Source organism: Ctenocephalides felis, unplaced genomic scaffold (assembly GCF_003426905.1).
Source record: "Ctenocephalides felis isolate EL2017-DRISC unplaced genomic scaffold, ASM342690v1 CF-g0.4_SCAFFOLD_03571, whole genome shotgun sequence".
Classification (NCBI taxonomy): Eukaryota; Metazoa; Arthropoda; class Insecta; order Siphonaptera; family Pulicidae; genus Ctenocephalides; species Ctenocephalides felis.
Genome location: NW_020539725.1, coordinates 56102692 through 56122740, shown reverse-complemented (window position 1 = coordinate 56122740; position 20049 = coordinate 56102692). Strand labels below are relative to the sequence as shown.

The 20049-nt window shown below is 29.2% G+C and overlaps 4 protein-coding genes across 4 annotated transcripts in view; 3 read left to right on the top strand and 1 right to left on the bottom strand.

Annotated features, from left to right (window-relative positions):
* Nucleotides 1-368: 368 nt before the first annotated feature.
* On the top strand, nucleotides 369-1539 carry LOC113385202 (ribosome biogenesis protein TSR3 homolog). Its single transcript, XM_026623025.1, has one exon. It carries the CDS (start codon nucleotides 641-643, stop codon nucleotides 1448-1450), a length of 810 nt encoding a protein of 269 aa, XP_026478810.1. The 5' UTR covers nucleotides 369-640; the 3' UTR covers nucleotides 1451-1539.
* Nucleotides 1540-2066: 527 nt separating this feature from the next.
* On the top strand, nucleotides 2067-3461 carry LOC113385047 (cytochrome c oxidase subunit 7A, mitochondrial-like). Its single transcript, XM_026622850.1, has 3 exons — nucleotides 2067-2255; nucleotides 2654-2779; nucleotides 3208-3461. Exons 1-3 carry the CDS (start codon nucleotides 2241-2243, stop codon nucleotides 3346-3348), a joined length of 282 nt encoding a protein of 93 aa, XP_026478635.1. The 5' UTR covers nucleotides 2067-2240; the 3' UTR covers nucleotides 3349-3461.
* Nucleotides 3453-4820, bottom strand: LOC113385046 (translin-associated protein X). Its single transcript, XM_026622849.1, has 4 exons — nucleotides 4475-4820; nucleotides 4195-4336; nucleotides 3697-4048; nucleotides 3453-3631 (listed from the first exon to the last, which is right to left on the bottom strand). Exons 1-4 carry the CDS (start codon nucleotides 4642-4644, stop codon nucleotides 3453-3455), a joined length of 843 nt encoding a protein of 280 aa, XP_026478634.1. The 5' UTR covers nucleotides 4645-4820.
* Nucleotides 4821-17570: 12750 nt separating this feature from the next.
* The window catches only part of LOC113386308 (hemicentin-2-like), a 329199-nt gene continuing 326720 nt past the window's right edge, over nucleotides 17571-20049 (top strand). The window contains exon 1 of the mRNA XM_026624097.1: nucleotides 17571-17822. Within this exon, the coding sequence (XP_026479882.1) occupies nucleotides 17765-17822 (58 nt within the window). The 5' untranslated portion in view covers nucleotides 17571-17764. The remainder of the gene's footprint in view (nucleotides 17823-20049) is intronic.

Here is a 20049-nt window from a genome sequence, read left to right as displayed (position 1 = left end):
AATTAAATTTGTTCACTAGTACCACGAAAGTACAGAATTTTTTTATTGGTTAATGCTATTATGAATCAATAGTACATGACTTTATTTAAAGATTAATATAACTAATCTTAAAATTTAACTAATTTTATACAATTAAGGATTTAAACTATAACCGCAATTTGAAATTATTCAACCTAACCACGTAAAAATTTTGCCACAGCTGGCGTATGTTGGTGTCACTGTAAAATAATTTTGTGTAAATAAATTAATGAAGGTTAAGGCGAATATTTTTGTTAAAGACGTCAAAAATGCAAAATAAATCAAACTTGATTAAATATATAATTGTATTTTAATAATTTGCGATGAAAAAATAAGTTTTAATAAATAAATATCAGCCACATCCACCAAAATCCTCAGCTAGAAAATAATATGCTAACTGTATGCCTTCATGTGTCATGTGTTTGTAAATACATAAGTTGCATATGACATTTCAATAAGTCTTTTACTAATTGAAATATTTGTTAATCTATATTATTTTGTCATTTTATACAGTCGTAAATATCAATAATAAAAGTGAGTATAAAGTGATAGATCTATAATGCTACATCGTATACGTATATTTATAAAAGTTTACTGTAAATAATTTTATAACAAATACGTCATGAATCGTCGCAGGGACAATAGAAAAAATAATTCCCAAAAAACCAAATTTGGACACCGATACTATAAACATGATTCTGAAGATTCCAGTAGCAAATTAGTCGAAAAAGCTGCTGATCTAACAATTTCAAGTAGCTCAGAAAACGAATCTAGTTGTAATGAATCTCATGAATCCCAGACTGACAGCACCAAAAGTTCAGACTCTGAAGATGATCTGGGCGTTCCACCAAAATTCAAGGTAGCCATGTGGGACCTCAATCAGTGTGACCCAAAAAAATGTTCAGGACGAAAATTAGCCAGACACGGCTTGATAGATACTTTAAAATTGGGTCAGAGATTTCCAGGATTAGTATTAACTCCTGTCGGCACAAATTGTGTGAGTCCTCAAGACGCTGAGATTATTTCTGTTTCTGGTTTGGCCGTTGTTGATTGTTCATGGGCTGAAGTTGATTCAATACCTTTTCATAAAATGAAGACTCCATATCCAAGATTACTGCCTTATTTAGTAGCTGCAAATCCTATAAATTATGGAAAACCATGTCAACTAAGTTGTGTGGAAGCTATAGCGGCTGCAATGTATATTACTGGAAAATTTGATGAAGCCAAGTGGTATTTGAGTAAATTTTCTTGGGGACAGTCCTTTTTAGTATTGAACCAAGAATTGTTAGATACTTATGCTAGTTGTAAGAGTAGTAATGAGATAATTGAAAAGCAAAATGATTATCTGAAAAAAGAGCAGGAAGCTCATGAACAAGCACGTAATGCGAAACCTGATTGGCCTCCAAGCTCAACGAGTTCAGATTCAGAGTGAATAGAACTTATTTATATACATTTGTATATTTTTGATAAAAATGTGAATATAACATACAAACACATCCACACACATATAAAATAGTAGCTACACAAAATATATAAAGATATAAAGAATATATTAAATATATAATGGAGATACTCATTTAATTAAAATGTATTTATATTTTCAGTTGAAGATTTTATTTAACATTTAATTAAATGATTCACTTATGTGAATTTAGTGTCTGTATATGAAATATGACCTTTACTATTAGTTCATCATTTGTATCTGAATGCATATGAAAATTTTATTCTTTAGTACTTTCTTTTATATTATTAATAGTATATTGCTTATATTATATTTTATTTTCATATAATCTTATTTCAAATTATAAAAGATTCTATAATTCTATTTTTCACTCATTTATGTGCCTTTCTCCAGTCATTGATATCTTCATTTCTCTGATAAATAGTTCATTATGCTTATTTATCTATGAGTTCAAATGTCTACTTTATAAATTATTTGTGTTATAGAAAAATTGATTAAATAAGTAACTAGTTATTAGTGATAGTTCATACATAATATACAATAGTCTATATATTACAAATGCAATATATTTTTTATAAGGCTGAATTTTTTTTCATAATCTTTTATATACATTTGAATTTGGCGCCTTGGGTAAATTATTTGTCACTGAAGGTTGGTGCCCTTGTTACTCGATTGCTCTTCATCTCTGTTACCAAATTTCTGACATTTGTCTAGAAATTCTGAAGTAGAATTTGCAGGCGTTTTAAAATATAATACCACAATGAATTCCATCAGGGTAAGTGCTTTTTTATACAATTCATATAATATATTTTTGTTAGATGACTTTATATGTGTTTCATGAAAAGTTATGTAATAACCTAACCAAAAGTTTTTTCACTCTATCAAGTACATAATGTTGAAGGTAAATCAGTTCTTTAGTTTTACTTCTGATAAATGATGCAAATCCTCAAAATCTAATGCTGCACTGCCCTAATACTCATACTTAGATACTATATAGTATCATTTTGTCATACTTCAATAAAGTATTCATAACACAAAATTATATCATGATTAACACTTCTTAGTCATTTTTGTTCTAGTTACAAGATAGTGTTTAGATTAGACTATTATTTAAATTTATATTGTAGCTGCTAAAGTGTTTTTCTATATTGGGCACAAACTTAACTTTTGCAGTTCATGCAACGAGTCTCCCAGCTGGCTCAAAGCAACACCCGCCAAATTACTCAGTCAGCAGTCAGGGCATCAGGAGAAGTCCATCCAGGATACAAAAAAATCAAGGCCATTCAAGAAAAATTCCAAGTAATAATAATTTTGTTCATATACAATTGCTTCTTTTTTTTATTTATTATGTTATATTAAGTTTAGTGCTTAAACAACAAGTGAAATATTTTCCTAGTTATTTCAATTTTTTAAATTTTGTATTGATATTCTTGTGTTATCCAGTATTTGAAACATATAGAGGATTTGGCAGGAACAATTTATGGCTTTGGACAACTTATTATTAATAAGTAACAAATCCATTTTGTTGTGAGCTATTTTATGAATCAATTATTTGATTTGTTTAGATTTTCAGATCTAAGATACAAGAGAACAAGTGTTCAACATTTACTTGAAAATGTCTATAAATCAATTTATTTAAATTAGGTTGCATTGGTTAATTATTCATCAAAATTACTAAAGTGAATATGGCAAAGTAGTATTCGTGTTTAGAACAATTATTATTCTAGGTTGATAATGGTCTGCCTGTCCACCTAAAAGGAGGTCCACTGGACAAATTCTTATACCAACTCACAATGGGACTTTGCCTCATCTCCATTGGAGTTGGTGCCAAGTTGATCTATGAATTGTCTTTCCCCAAAAAGAATTAAAAATATTTTAAATTTAGTAGAACACATGAACATGGATATTTCTTAGTATGAAAGTGTATTTAAGATATAAAATGTAATTCTAATACAAATAAATGAAAGAAGTATCAACAGAATCCTTCATCTTCCTCAAGTCGTTCATTTGCAGTATCAATTAAAGCCCAATTACTGCACTCATTTCCTCTGACTTTGATATTATAGCACACCTTTTCTGCCTTCAAAACACTCTGACGTAATGTATTGGCTTTGCGATATATTTCTCTGTGTATTCCATTTTGGGTTATAGCTGTGAAAACATATCAGAATTAAATATAGACAAAGCAGTTTTGATGACAGATTAAAATTACTTACAAACAAAGCCAGTGTGCATTTCTTGAAGAAATTTACAAGCCTTAAAGGAACCCTCTGTATCTCCAGTGCCAACGCAAAGAATACACTTTCTCATGACTTCTCCTGTAAGATCACCCAGACCCAAAAGATATTCAGGTGGTGGTACAAATGTGCAAACAACTTCATCATCTTTCTGGCTACTTTCTTTCTCACAATCAGTTTCATTCAGTTTCAGGACAGTGTCAGCTTTAGAGTGTTTTGTATTTTGATTTAGTTCAGATATTTTATAAGAAAGTAATTGTTGAATGTCCTTCCAGTGATTAATTTTTCCATCCTCAATGTACTGGTAAAAGGTTAGTGCTTCTATGAATTCCTAATAACATTTGAATTAATATATGTAATGCTTCATATATAAAGTAAGATATCATCGATACATATTTTATTTAAGGCATCAGAAAATTCAATATTGATCTTTAACTCATCTTTATTTTAATTAACTATAAATTGATAAATATACACCTGCAGTCCTGCTGTGTATGCCTTCAAATATAAATATGGATCTTGCTTAAGTAATTCCAATGCAATACTTTTGAACTGTTTGGAGCATAAGGCTTTCAGTCGCTTCTCAGCTTCTTTGAGTACTTTAGATTTCTTGGATTCACTTAGAAAAATATATTAATTGATAAGGTCATATGTCATAATCTGAACTAGCATATGTTAAAAGGTGTACAACAATTTATATAAACTTTACACGGAAAATTATGGAAATAATTGAACTTCGATAGTCCTAGCTACTTACTTATCAATGGTATGCAAGAGAAAAATAATTCTTTTGCTTTCTATTGTAATATCTCTACTGAGTTTAACTATTCTTTCATGTCTATCATGTTTATCGTCCAGCTCTTCCGCATATAAACGGAATTGCTCGAGAACTAAAGCATTTTGATTTTCTGCAGGCTGCGCCGACATTTTAAATTGTAATATTTACTTTTATTGCAAAAATATTGCACAAAGGCAAATAATAATATTTTGTTATTGTTAAAGTGACCAGTTACATATACTTTGTATTCTTTCAGTTTTGAACCGCTGGTTATTATTGATATCTTTTTAGTAAAATTAATTTCCAAAAAATCAAATTAGCACTTCAAAATATTAAACTAACAATATTGAAGGTTATGTTTTGAAATGTTAATCATGTTATATGGTTTCAATCTTTGCTTCTATTTAGTGCGACAAAGTACTGCAAGATGACGCCATATGTCTAAAAATAAATTTATAATAGTGGTGACAGTTTGAAGTGCAAAAAATTCGTTTGCTTATAATTTTACGCAAATACTTTTAAATCCAGTAATTCCGATTTTCTAATTTTGTTTTCTTGACGTTGCAAGTCATTCTAAATCGTTTGGCAATAAAATTAGTGAATGTATGTGTATGTGAGCTAAAAAATGACATTTCGTCACAGTTTTATCAAAAATGGCTGCATCGATTTCAAACATTGACGTTATTTATGACAGGTATTTATCATTGCAATTACTTAGTTGTTGATTTTTTTGACGATTTTTCCTCAAATATCATTTCCATCAATACGAATTGAATGTCTTCTAAATTATTCAAATCGGTTGATCCGTGTTACCGAAATCGTCGACGAAAATTTGTATCCGCACACACTCACACACATACACACACACATACATGCATTTTCTCTAAAGTATGCCAAAATGTTCAGAAACCTCTGAAACGAAAAGATATATAAAAAATTTCATTTTCGATTTTTTGCGATTATTAAAACTTACCCTACCCTAAGATACTTAATTTTAAAAAATCATCAAAGTTTGGAATAACAGACAGTGTCAAAATTTCAAGTTTTTTTTTGTCACGATTTTAAAAGTTGCTAAAACTCAGTTGCATTAAGGCAAATTTATATTTATTTATATATTTATAAATTTATATTTATATATAGTTTTATTATAAAACAATTAAATAATTCGTACTACACCTTGAAACTATTAGACTAGAATTTTAGAGTTCTTTAACAAGAAACCAATAATTCCGCATATATGTAATTTTAGCAATTTCAGCAAAGATTGTAATATTCCAATAAAATCTATGAATTTGCCCTATATTTAATGAAAACTATTATCATAAATCAAAATTGTTTTATACAAATTCTGATTTATGTATTACAGTTATAAATTTCCAATAATTTTTGGATATATTAAATTTTGTTAATCAAAATGTACAGTATAAATTTTTGGACCATGAATCACATTTTATTTAAAGTATATGAATACAAAGTAGAATCACCTCTTTATAAAACAGAAAGTATGAGATGAATTATTCACAAAGCATTCGTCATTTTCACCTGCTTGGCCATATACAATCAAAGTTATGAATCATTATAAGGAATACATATTTAAGATCTGATGACTTTTACATATAAAATATATTGAGTTATCTTTGCAATTAGTTTATAGATTTATTTAGAATTCAGTAATGAAATTAATAAAAATTTCTTAGATTTGTGTTATATTATCTACAATCTGTCTATATTAATGCAATTATTAACGATTTGTATAAACATACATGTATTTTCTTCAGCTTTACATTCTTCTGCTCTCCTGCACATGATCCAACATGAACCATATTATATTCTGTTTGTGCAGTGTGCTGTTAGATGACCGTAGGCTTGACACTAATAGCATTTTCTTTATTTTATCGTCCTCCTCTATATGCGCATTTTTTCATCCTTGTTTTATGTTACCATGTATTAAATTCTCTTATGTTTTCCCGAAGATTTCTTTATGATCCAGTTATGGCCCTCTTTCTCTCTTGTGTGAATTAGTTTCATTTGATTATTTATGTTGATCATGTGGTTGTACTCAACTACTGCAACGTTTAGGTTCCATGTTTGTATTTTCTTTGGTATTATGTAAATTTCATAATTTTTTCCAATTTCTTCATTTATATATGCTTACAATTTTTTGTCTCTTCTTTACTCAAATCATAGTTGAGATTTTCAACCTCAAGTAAAAACTAGCTTGATACCAAGCCGAAACTAGATAAAGAGAGCAACTATTTCTCTTTTCCTTCAAAATTCTTCATAAAAATATGCTTTACATATATCGAATATCAATCTATCTCCACACCGGGGGTTGTATGGGTTAAAACGATATTTGCTAGAAAGGCTCTCGAGTTACCCTCGCCCGATGGCGACAATATGTCATGATGTTGACGTTTCTAAGCCTCGACCTACATATTTCGATGTACATATGATAATGGTGTCGTGTCGGTAATGTGTAATGTATTTTGCGCTAACATTGAAATTTCCCGAAGAGATGGAATTACATGCCCCTACGATGATGATGACTTTACTTGTGGTGTGCGGTATGTATCGGTTATGCAAATAATTTTGCGTGGAGGCCGCGCCTGTTGATAGCAATAATAACGTAACGCGTGGTCGGAGATGAATAAATTTCGGCAAAAGATATTTGTCATTTGTTTTCCCAAGTGTAAACATTGGGGGATGGAGGAATGGTTGTCGAACTTTATATTAACATTTGAAATAATCATAATATTTTTATATTGGGATGTTTGGAAAGTAGACATCTGTGCACGTAATTTTCGTACAATAAACCATTACTTTAATAAATTATGTATTGGCAGTTTTGATCGAAAATCTTTTGTCATATTTCTGGTATTAGCATAATTCCGAAATCATAAATTTGTAGGTCGTTATTGGTTAAAAACTGATGAAAGTGCTTTTTGAGAGGCTGATTTGAGGTAAAGGTTTTACCGCCTAAAATTTTTTTAGTGGCCGGAACAAATAATGGTCCGATGACGACATGTCTGGAAAATATGATGATGTGTCATTGAAGTCATTCGAGCTTCAACAGCTTTTGGCAATCGTATTTTTGTGTTACGTAGTTATAGAATTTATTAAAACTCTCCTTCGATAATTCAGGTTGTTGGGTTATAATATAACCCTTGTTGCTGTGGATTGTATTAAACACTGTTTTCTTTGTATATTACGTATTTGTTGCAGTTCTAATTACAATCACTGATTTGTTACTAAGTTATAATGAAAGAAGATATATTTATTTTTATTGGTTATTCACATGTTGTTAAGAGGACTTTACCTTTTGAAGTGAACCAATAGTTCAATTAAAACACTCCGCTACCCCCTCTACCAGGAGTAGCAACCATTCCGTGTAAAGGTATAATGCCTTGAAGTTTGTCACCTTCATGGCCAATATAATAAAACGAAAAGACGTCCGAACAGCAATTGACCAAACTTATGTGAGGTCTTACGCCGTCTTAGTTTATCCTCCTGATGACACTCGAACTAACCGTTATGTTATCCTGGAAAAGCTGAAAAATGAACAACACCTTTAAAATCTTACCAAACATTCTGCACCACCTTTTTCTGGCAAATTTCAGCTTTGCACCTTTTTTTGAGCAGTTTTTTCTCTGTTTCATGGGCAATTGCGTGTATTGTATTTTTTACATCCCATTTGAGATTCCTAGTGACAATACGCTTCAAAACTTGATAATTTTCAAGACTTTTCTGAGACGACGACACAGGTTTCTTTCTATGAGAACCATACATTGAGTTTTGAGGAAAATCTCAGACATTTTGAGTCGCCATGTACTGTTAAATTTGATAAATTTTTACTTAATGGAATCTCATGTATTGTTATTCGTCGGTTTGCATCAACTAATGCTTTTCTCGCATCTTTATCAGCTTCAACAGTACTTCTTGGATTTGGTGCATCTTGGACATCAAAATACCAAGAATGAAACTCATTACCAAACCAATTTTGGCACTGTCGTACTATCAACATGTCATTTCCGTACACATCGGTCAATTTCATTTACATCTAAATAGTTTTTTAACATTTTCTATAGCAAAAGAGTAAAATATGTCGAAAATGCTCCTTAATTCTTTACGTATTCTAAGTGACACCATCCAAAAATTACTGCATGTAATTGATTAGATTTTTTTACACCCAAGCCTCAAAATATAAGTTTTCAAATCATAAAATAATTATAGGGCTTAGGTGCGATTTAGTTAGGTTCAAAAAAATATTGTTAAATTCTGACGGTATAAAAAACGAAGTGACTTTCCGAACAACCCTATATATTACTTTGTCTGGATGGAACAAAGTATGTTCTATTGTTGATACTCACGTCCATTAATCATGTGATCGATTTTTTAAGATTTTTGGACTCTTCTTCTCTTGACGATACGTTGTGGTATTTAAAATTACATTGGCTGATATTAAAAATAATTTTTCCTCATTTCTAATTGCAATGATTTAAAAAATATAAACCACAAATATCGACTTTATAATTGATGATTTCTCATACTATTATTTATTCATATGTCCTATCTTGGCTAATAAGGAAATATCACCACCTAAAACTATTTTATTTAACTAGCCCTTCTGTTTCAATTTGAAAGGAGTATTTAATTAGAATTTATTAGGCAGAGAAATTTTCCGATAGGATACTTTGTGAGGCTCTGGTCATATATTGTGAAAATTGACATGGAGACCTTGACAATTTTCTTCACGAATGTGCTTTAACGCAGAACACGTGTATCATATTCGAGAAAACTAGAACAGACATTTTTCTTTAATAACGATGCGTGACAGGTAAACATGATATCGAACATGTCTTTTTATTATAGATGCACACATCGTCATACACACATTTATATATGTATATATATTAATATATATATATATATATATACTAGATAGCCCGAGAGACGTTGTTCTGTACCCACGTCTACAATTCAAAAGTTCCATTTTTTTTTAATATCCTATCCTATACTTTTTAATATCCTATTTGATGTCCTATGTGATTCATTTATGTTCTTAGCATAAGAAGAATAAGAAATTCAGAAAAAAATAATATAGTATCTGCGGTAAAAGAACAATGTCACACTTAATTTTACACACAACATAATTGCTTCAATAATTTAGTCTATAATTTTCATGATCTCGTACGATATATTAGGTGCTTTTTGGCAATTATAATTTCTAAAGTTCATTTTTCTTACTAATAATTTAACAAGCATTATTGTTTATGTTCAAATCTTAGGTGAATTAATTTGTAGAATCTAGTTCATATGGGCACTCTTCAATCTAAGATTAACTTGCTAAATATTCCATATCCAATGCCAAACAAATGAATTTTTTGACACATAAAACAAAATTCTAAATCATTTTTTTAATAAGTAAGAATATTTTTTGTATTGCGACATGCATAAGTTTAAAAAAATAACGTATATGCAATTTTGGACTTATTGCGTTATTTATTAAACTAAATGATATAATTTCATCTGCCAAACATGTACTGTTGACTGTATCTTATATTATTTTAATTTTTGGCTCATCTCAGCTGCTTTTCGGCAATAATAATATATTATCTAGGCTCATAATTTAAGCTAAATTCAAATTTCAAGTGAATTGACAATTTTCTTGGAATTTTTCAAGCAGATCAAATATTTTCAATGTCAAACAATAAGTGGTCTTTTCGTCCTACTTCCCTGTATTTTCCCTTGCATCTGCAGCCGGTGCAAGAAACGCATTATCAGGTTATCTAGTGTCATAAAAATTAAAAGTAGAACAAATAAAAGACGCAGAACTCGAATCCATCATCCCCTAGTGTTTGACTTGTGAAAAAAGCGACAGAAAAACACATAGAGCCGGCGTCTACCAAATAAAATTCAACTAAATGTATTTATTTTTTCTGAAACGTTTCCTGCCATTGTAAGGGGAATAAACGCCAGAAAAACACAGCAATAATATAAAAAGCTTAAACGTGTGCAAGATCGTAAAAAGCAATTTTAGTGGGTTGCGAAGATTTTTATACAATTCTATGCGACTTGCTGAAAAAATGAACAGAGTCTAGGTGTAAGTGGAATTCTCTTAAGGCAAGTAGCATGTAAAAGATCGACTTGATAAATAAGAAATCGATTTCTGGATGATTTAGTAAGTTGTTTAGTATTATACATTGAATGAAAACGAGCATTTGCCTAAAACATACAAAGAGAATTCTCCAAAAGCGCGGTCCATTATTTCAAACTTCCGAAATTTTGATTTGAAAAGAAACGGCATGGCATATTTTTTCAAAAATTAATCAGTATGTTTTCCAACTGAGATATTTCACACTTTCTTAAGTTTTGCACTTTTCTGCCAATTCTAAAGAAACGGCTCGGCTGACTTTCTCGCAAAACTAATGTTTAAAACTTTTAAATCTAAAACAATGTCGATAAAATGCAAATATTTTCCGATTGTTAGGTCAAATGATCTCTAATGACTAAAAGATATTATGTAGTCATAGAGAGCAATGTTTAAATGAAGTAAAAATTTAAAAGAAACAATCTTAAGTAAATGGCTAATGTTCTCAAAGATACATAAAATTTACAAATCACAAACAAAAGGCTCTTCTGGGAAGCTAAACGATCAGGTTTAATTATTATCATCAAATTATGTAAATGGGCTCGCCCGTAGGTAAGCGGTTAAGAGCGACGGGACTTGTTTCAGAGGTCCCGGGTTCGATACCCACTTCGAGCAGCCTGTTGTCAGGCAGCAGTGACAACAATTTTCACTTGGAAATATAGATAGCAATATGTTTCCAAGTGAAAATAGCCCATGGCCGGTACTGCTGCACCAATAAAAAAGTCAGCCCTATTAGATTAATTCTAATAACAAATGTCATCAAATATGGATGGATTAACCATTGGGTTACCATCTAAAAATACGAAGTAAGGAGAAGTTTCAGCCCAACAGCTCATAGGACGTAAGGTTCTGATTGCTGTTAAAAATATAAAAAAATATATAAAAAAAAATAAATATATATATATATATATATATATATATATAAATATTGCAGATAATAAAACTCATCAATCCAGTTAACAAAGGTGCCGATACTTAAGAAATCGTAAGCAAATGATTTTCTAGGATAAGAAGATAGTGTTGAGGTCTTTTTATATCATGAATTACTTCTGTAATAAAGCAGCTTAAAAAACTTCAGCAATGCATTAATATTGTCGCCTAAATTATAAGACAAACTATATCATGACAATTATATGTATGATATATGTCCTTCTGAGTTGAAATGGACACATCAGTCATATGGGAAATATACATTTGCATCATTAGACGATGACTTATTAGATTCATGATCCGTCCAGCGGAAGCGGTTCCGAAGATTATTTAGTTCATCAGCTGGAATCCGCAAATTATAATAAATTATTTTTTATATAGGAAATGCGAGGAGATCATCATCGGATTTTTAGCAAAATGTTATAATCGACTTATTTTTAGAATCGTTTGTAATACTTTTATAAACCGCAACTATTTGATTTATTGTAAACTGATGATGACGAATAATCATAACATTCATCGTATCTTATATATAAAATTCTACAGTAAGGGTGTATGATTTGATACTTCTCCTAAACGGTTATTCGGATTTTGATAATTCTTTTTAGAGTTTGTCAAAGAAAATTTTTAAAACTTAATAAACCACAAAACTGTAGTAATATTGTACAGATAAATGGCAAAAATGGCAAAAGACCATTTATCATTGTTTGACATTGAAAAAATTTGAACTGTATCTGCTAGAAATATCAATTCACTTGTAATTTGAATTTAGCTGAAATTATGAGCCTAGATAATATTACTTATTCAGTATTGCATCAAATTGTACCAAAAAATTTAACTAACCATTTTTTGCTCATTTGAGGATTTGAAGTTTGTATATAGTCTGAAGTTGAAATAAATTAAAAAAAATGGTTAAATTTAATAAAATAAAAAGGCCAAATCCTAAAATAAGGTTGTATGTTGTTTATGCAAAATCAAGTAATATTTAAAACTTTGTAAATTTAATTTAAAGTTTAACATTTTCGGCGCCGTAAATTATTGTTTGTAAGATTCATGAAAATTGAAAAAATAAGAGTTGAAGAATGTTAACTACTAGGATGTAAAAAACTTCTAGATTCTGCAGTCTTTTTTTATGAACATTGGTGAAAGATAAAAATATTAGTTCTTCTACAGTGTTATTTATTTAATAGAATAAAAATATAGTGGAACGATTAAAACCACAATTACGAAAATTGCATACTATTTCCGTCTGTATTATAAATAATTCTCGCAAATATTTATATCTTGCGTGAGTAACAATAATTTCTAAAAAACGTGGGATGTATGTATTTTCCAGTACATAAACATTGAATTTGTTGAATTTGAATAAATAATGCGGTTTTCATTCAAAAACTTTTGCCTTTTCTAGGAAATAACTAAATGGTAAAATTTTATTTACACATAAATATAATTTATATAGAAGCTTTATTTATTGACAGCCAAATAGCTTCTTTTTTACTTTTTTTTCTAGGTCTCCGAAACCGCTAGACCTGCCTTTGCAAAAATTTAATCAGTTCTTCATCTCGTCAATACAAGTAAAACGTTTCTTGAATTACTTTTTGCCCCGTATCTCCGAAACGATTAGACCTGCTTTTGCCAAAAACGAATCAGTACGTCCCTTTACCAATAGAAATCGAATGTTTTTTGAATTATTCAAATCGGTGTTCCCGAAATCGTTGACGAAAATTTGAATCCGCACACACACACATACATGCATCCATCTTTTCTAATGTATGCCAAAATGTTCAGAAACTTCTGAAACGTAAAGATATATACAAATTTTCATTTTAGATTTTTTTCCGATCACTATAACTTACCCTATGGAAAGTTAATAATTCATTGAAGTAAAACTTCTTTACGCTGGCGAGAGCGTTACGAAAAGTGTGATCAAGCTAACGAAGTATAAAAATTGAGCAAAAAAGTTGCAAAAAAGTTACAAAAAGAATAAAAAGATTCTTGATTATTCTGTAATTATATATCTTTATTGTTTTACTTATGCTTTAAAGTTGTATTTCTTTGAAAAAATATGAAACAACTATTATACAAATTTATTTAAATTTTATGTATCTTATATTTTACAAAAAATAATTACGGCTTTGCAAACGATAATACTAATTACTGATTTGAATGTTAATAATAAATATTATTACTATGTACTTTTTTAATGAAGCTGATAAAGGCATTAGTTTCTGCAAACTGATGAATAACAATGATTATACTTCTCTTTAGTTTGTTAATAATAAAATGCAATATTTAATATTAAACAAAAGATTGTAATTGTTATTATTGGAAAGTAATGTAATGAATCACACATTCCATAAGCCTGAGTCATTTTTTGTTTAACTTCAATTCCAACATTTTTGCATATTATTAATAGTCAATATTGATTAATCAAATATTTATCGTACTGTTCAATTAATATATCAGCTGTTATAACACATATATAGCGTATATTTATTTTAAATTATACACCTGCATTAAAAATAAAAATTTCTCAAATATAAAATAAAAATTTATTGTAAATTTAAAATCATCATTTACCAAACTTTGCAGTTCTACATGATATCCATTATCATAAAATGAATATTGATTATCAATTACCATATTAAATTTTTAAGCGAGTTTTACATAACCGAATCTATAAATCATTTTATAATTATCAAGTGGCGCCATATGTTTAAAATGTAAATATAAAAGTTGTTTGAAGCATTTTTGGAAGTATTCCCAATTGGCATGGGTCACTAATTCCACTGCCAATTTCCCTGAAACAACAATATATTCATACCAACATATTTGTTAAGATTCATATATTATTTAAAGATGATAATGAAATTTTAACTCCCGATTTAGATCATACGTTATCAATAGTTCACATAAAATGCAACGAGTTCTTCGAAAAAAATGACCTAATTTTTTGATGCTGAAATCAGTGTTTGTAATAGTTTAAAATCGTTGCTATGGTAATAAGAGTTATAACTAAAATGAGAAGTCATCTGATAAGATTGCAGTGTTTGAATGTTTAAAATGAACTGTTTTTTTTTTCTAGAAAATTGAATCATGTTTTACCACCAAACATGTTTGCTGTTATCGATAGCATAATTCAATAACTTTAAGAATATCGGAAGATATAATTTATTGCAAGAATTTCTGAAATTGTCAAATATTTGATGCGCTTGTTTGTGGCTCTGTCCTAATAGCTTTGGCCTTGCAACAAGTAGGTTTCACATTTAATTTCCATCTCGGACAGCGAGTAATCAAGCAGTTTTACTTTCTTTTCGAAACGTAGGTCTGATTATTTAAACAAATTAAAAATGAAATTCCAAATAAAAATAAATATATATTGTAGCTTACATCGCCTTTTCTTTCGTAAATGTATCAAAAATAATTAACTGAAAAGTGTGATCGGCCAGAGAAAATGAATGGAGATAATCATTTTGCGGAGGTTTAGGGTCCAATTCTGGGTAAAATAGATATGTTATACTAACACTAAGTTATAGATCTATATTCGTATAAGTTGGCATTTACAAACAATCAAAAAGCTATGTATTTGCTTTCTACACATAAAAGCTAACTTCGCGTATGTGTTATCAAAAGGACATCAAAAAGTTGCACTTCGGGTGCGTTCATTAATCACGTGATCGATTTTTAGGGATTTTAGTGATACATCGTGATATTTAAAATTACCGCCACCCTTCTCCATCCAGCATCATGTGTATTTTTATATATGCAAAATTTTTCGAATTCACAAAAAAATCGTAAAATTTTTGGTTTTGTTTTGAAAATTCAGGTAAAAAAAATACTTGTGACATCTTACTAGACGATTATGGGCGCAGGGATTAACCGATTTTAATAATTCAAAAAATATTCTACTTCTATTGATAAGGAGACGTGTTGATTAGTTTTTGGCAGGTCTAGCCGTTCCGAAAATACGGGGCAGAAAGTGCCAAAAATGGCAACTTAGTTTTTAAGAGAACGGAGCGTCTCATTTTAATAATTTAAAAAACATTTCACTTGTATTGACAAGATGAAGAACTGATTAAATTTTTAGGAAGCCAGGTTAAGCGGTTTTGGAAATCTAGTAAGAAAACTAAAAAAATAATGCCATTTTGAGTAAAAATGATTATTAGACATATGCACATGAAATTATCATATATTTTATAGAGATTTTAATAATGTGTATCAATTATCGGACGGGAATAGCTCACTCAGTACCGTTCTCGACTCACACGCTGGAGGAATTCGGTTCGAATCTCCAGCAATACCAGAATTAAAAATATAAAATATAAAAAGTAGATTAAGAATTCTTAATTTGTAGAATACAAGAAAAAATTGTATTAGAAGTAAGAAAGAAAAAAGTAGTTTGGTTTAGAAGATGAGAAGAACATATTGAGAAACAAGAAGAAGAATGAAAATCGATTGGAATATATGAAAGAAAATTGAATGGAAGATTAGGATATAAGAAGAGATAGTATATATATGAAGAATGTATAAGAAATATATATGTAAGAATTGTATAGAATATGATGAAAAATAGTGGCAGACATAGCTCAGAGGTAGCATGTCCGACTCAGATGCCGGAGATCGTTGGTTCGATCCCTGGCGCTTACAAATGAAAAATATCAGAATGTATGAGAATTTCAATTGTAAGATGTATGTAAAAAAATTATTAGAATGTCGTATAAGGTGTTAGAATGTATAGAAATTGAATTAGAATTGAAAATAAAAATGAAATAGTAGAAAGAAGTAAGAAGATAATAAAGAGAAGAATGAAGATAAGTTGAACTATGTAGAAGAATAGGATGTGAAGAAGATAAGTTGAAAGAAAGTATATAGTATAAGAAGAATAGAATCTATATATATATATATATATATATATATATATATATATATATATATATATGAGTGAGTTCTTGAGGGCGATACATCAAACAAAGAAAAGCCAAAGATTTATAAAATAATCTTTATTTCCAAACGTTTCGACATTCAATTTAATGTCATCATCAGTGGATATTATGTTGGTTGGTTACATATAGAGAAGTGTACACAGCACTAGAGATTGGAACTAACATTTATACAACTAACTTGTCAACACTATGCATTTTTTATAATTTTTTGTATGATGTAAACAGAAAAATGGTCCTGGACCCTTAAAAATCTCTCAAAACACGTGTTGGCGTTTATACATGCCTCGGTACTCGCAAAGTACAGAAGTCGTGGCAGAAATTACATAATTCTACTTACATTTTTGTTCAATAAAACTATCATTTTTCTGTTTACATCATACAAAAAATTATAAAAAATGCATAGTGTTGACAAGTTAGTTGTATAAATGTTAGTGCCAATCTCTAGTGCTGTGTACACTTCTCTATATGTAACCAACCAACATAATATCCACTGATGATGACATTAAATTGAATGTCGAAACGTTTGGAAATAAAGATTATTTTATAAATCTTTGGCTTTTCTTTGTTTGATGTATCGCCCTCAAGAACTCACTCACATATTTCAACATCAAAATTAACTACTAAATCATATATATATATATATATATATATATATACACGTATAGATTGAGTATGATGTAAAATTAGTCTAGAATGCAAATAAATGTTGTAAGTGGCTAAACGCTCAGAGTAAGCGAAGCCAAATAACAAAAAAAAATGATGAAAAATAATATGAATAATGGCTAAAAATGCTGTAAGGAGGCCAACAAAAATTAAAAAAAAAAACTTGAGATTGAAAAAAAAATTATCGAGAAGTTTGGAAAAATAAAAACTCTCGGTAAAATGACTCACGATCACGAACCGAAACCCATAGCCGAATTTTGAATTCGTCGGTGTCGCTCTGCAGCTTGCACAAGGCTTAGTTTGCGTTCATTCAGTCTTGCTTTGAACCTCGAAGTGTTCGGTCGTACCGCACGTCGATCAACAGTCCGTAAAAACAATTACGATATTAGAAAAAAAATATATTAAATTAAAATTGTGTTTAATTTATCATTATATTCAATAATAAAATTTATAGTCCGAGTTTAATTCCCCTCCGCCATAAACTGTGTCTGTTTACCATTGGATTTATATCAGCCCATAGTGATAGTGTATGAATATTATTTTACGTATTTTCGTAAGTTTTATTGTTTAAAGTTCTGTGCAAAAATGGAGTTGACGAGGATTCTGGTTTTAACGCTGTTTATTGGATGTCTTTCAGTACAAGGTAATAATATATATTTTTCAAGTGCTGGTGTATTTTAATTTAATATTTTTATTGCGGATTTTGTGCAAAAACGACGAAAGCCGGTTTGCGTCGAACGCTGTTGCGAAAAACACGTGCTTGAGAAAAATATATATGTTGGTGTAAAATTTTAGATTTACTCGAGATAGAAATTATGTGGTATTAAAATATACTATATTAGTTAGTTATATAGTTGTAGAACTATATAAGATTTTCTGAGACCATTATTAATTAACACGTTAATCCTCACGGTAATATCAGATTTTTTTACATGGGCCATGCTAACTTTATGAAATAATTTAGTAAAAAATGTATCCAAGAAACTTATGTATTTAAGAAAGAAAATTCACCGAAATTTTTGGAAAAGCACTATTTTTTAGGTCCCACATATATATGACCGACAAGGGCCTATAATAAAACTATTTTTCTTCTTCCTAGCGTCAGACACATATGACTGACATGGCGGCTAACGTGTTAGAATAGACTTTACCGTTAATTTTTAGTTACATAATTTTAGAACTACATCACTTTTTCTGAAATGTAAATATTAAATCCTTTTTGTGGGATTTGTTTTTATATATATTTTTTATTTTCTGCTAAATTTAGTTATTGTTATTGTTATAAAAAATTGTGAGACAATGAAATAAAAAAAAATAAAATATATTTTTCAAAATGTCCATGTTTATTCTAGAAAATTAATTTTAGAAAAAAATATTCAGTTTTCTGAAAAACTCAATAGTTTCATAAACGGCATAAAAATCTTTAGTATGAGATCTTTTTAGAAATATATATTTGTTTAAATTATTAAATATTTCTTCTTCTAGAAAAATAAAAACACCTTAAATTTTATACAAAAATCGCAAATTAAATTTGATATTAAAAATATTTTCCTTAAGGCAAATTGCTGGAACTTTCCGTACCGTTATAAACAATCTTGGTACGGAACCCAAAAAAATGTACACAAAATGTGTACACATTATCAAAATCTCTATAAAATATCTGATAATTTGATGTACATATGTCTAATAAACATTTTTAATGAGAGTCCATAACAACTGAACCTGCCTTTCCAAAAATTTAATCAGTTTTTCATCTTGTCAATACCAAAAAAATGTTTTTTGAATTATTAAAATCGGACGCTCCGTTCTCTTAAAAACTGAGTTACCGTTTTTGGCACTTTTTGCCCCGTACCTTCGGAACTGCTAGACCTGCCTTCGCCAAAAACTAACTTCCTTATCAGTAGAAACCGAATGTTTTTTGAATTATTCAAATCGGTTGATCGGTGTTCCCGAAATCGTCGACGAAAATTTGTATCCGCACACAAACACATACACACACATACTTATTTTTTCTGAGGTATGCCAAAATGTTCAGAAACCTTCAAAACGTGAAAAAATGCAAAAAATTTCATTTTTGATTTTCGGCATATTACTGTGTAAAATAATCATTAAATTGTATTATTTAATTTTTCTTTTTATAACTGCACAATTTAATCTTTATTATCAAAATCGAAAAGGCTTGAGTAATTTGTAATTATCCTTCAAATTACTGTCTTTTTTTTTGTAAAGACAGACAAAATTTATAAAATTAATTAAAAAATTTATAAAATTTAAAAAACTTGCATTCGAAAGTTTTTTCAAAAATCAAATTATATTTATTTAGGATTTGATAATATCGTCCATTTAAATACTCATTAAAATCTAGTTGAACTATTTAAATTTCAAGAATTAAATCAACTATATGTATGTTGATTGCTTGTGATTTCGTTATGTTTGAAATAATCCATTTTTCTAATATCTCCGGATTAATATTGATGTGGCTATCCTTAGATTAACCTGATAATAATATAATCCTTAATTAAAAATCTGATTATTTTGAAATATTTCTTCTTCGGTTTATTTTGGTCATTAACATCAAACTTCGTAGTAAAATATTGAATAAAATTATATGCATTATGTATTTGATAGTAAAGTACTAAAAACTGCTCTAATGGCTCAATGTCACGCAAGTATAACTTTTATTTTATTAAAATCACGAAATGTGATCCAATCTTATTTTGTATAGTTTCCTGCATTTTGTAAAGGCCTTTGTTAACTTAATTTAATATTTGCCAACTAATAAAAATTTTGTCAATAATGATAATGGAACTAATTTCATAATAGAACTCCATATAAAATAATTCTTGTGTTCTTGTACCAGGTCCATATTA

Coding starts and splice junctions, on each gene's coding strand:
- LOC113385047 (XM_026622850.1), top strand. Junction 2,780..3,207: donor CCATTCAAGAAAAATTCCAA/GTAATAATAATT, acceptor TTATTATTCTAG/GTTGATAATGGTCTGCCTGT.
- LOC113385202 (XM_026623025.1), top strand. CDS start 641: ATGAATCGTCGCAGGGACAATAGAAAAAATAATTCCCAAAAAACCAAA.
- LOC113385046 (XM_026622849.1), bottom strand. CDS start 4,644: ATGTCGGCGCAGCCTGCAGAAAATCAAAATGCTTTAGTTCTCGAGCAA. Junction 4,337..4,474: donor CTCTTGCATACCATTGATAA/GTAAGTAGCTAG, acceptor TATTTTTCTAAG/TGAATCCAAGAAATCTAAAG. Junction 4,049..4,194: donor CATACACAGCAGGACTGCAG/GTGTATATTTAT, acceptor AAATGTTATTAG/GAATTCATAGAAGCACTAAC.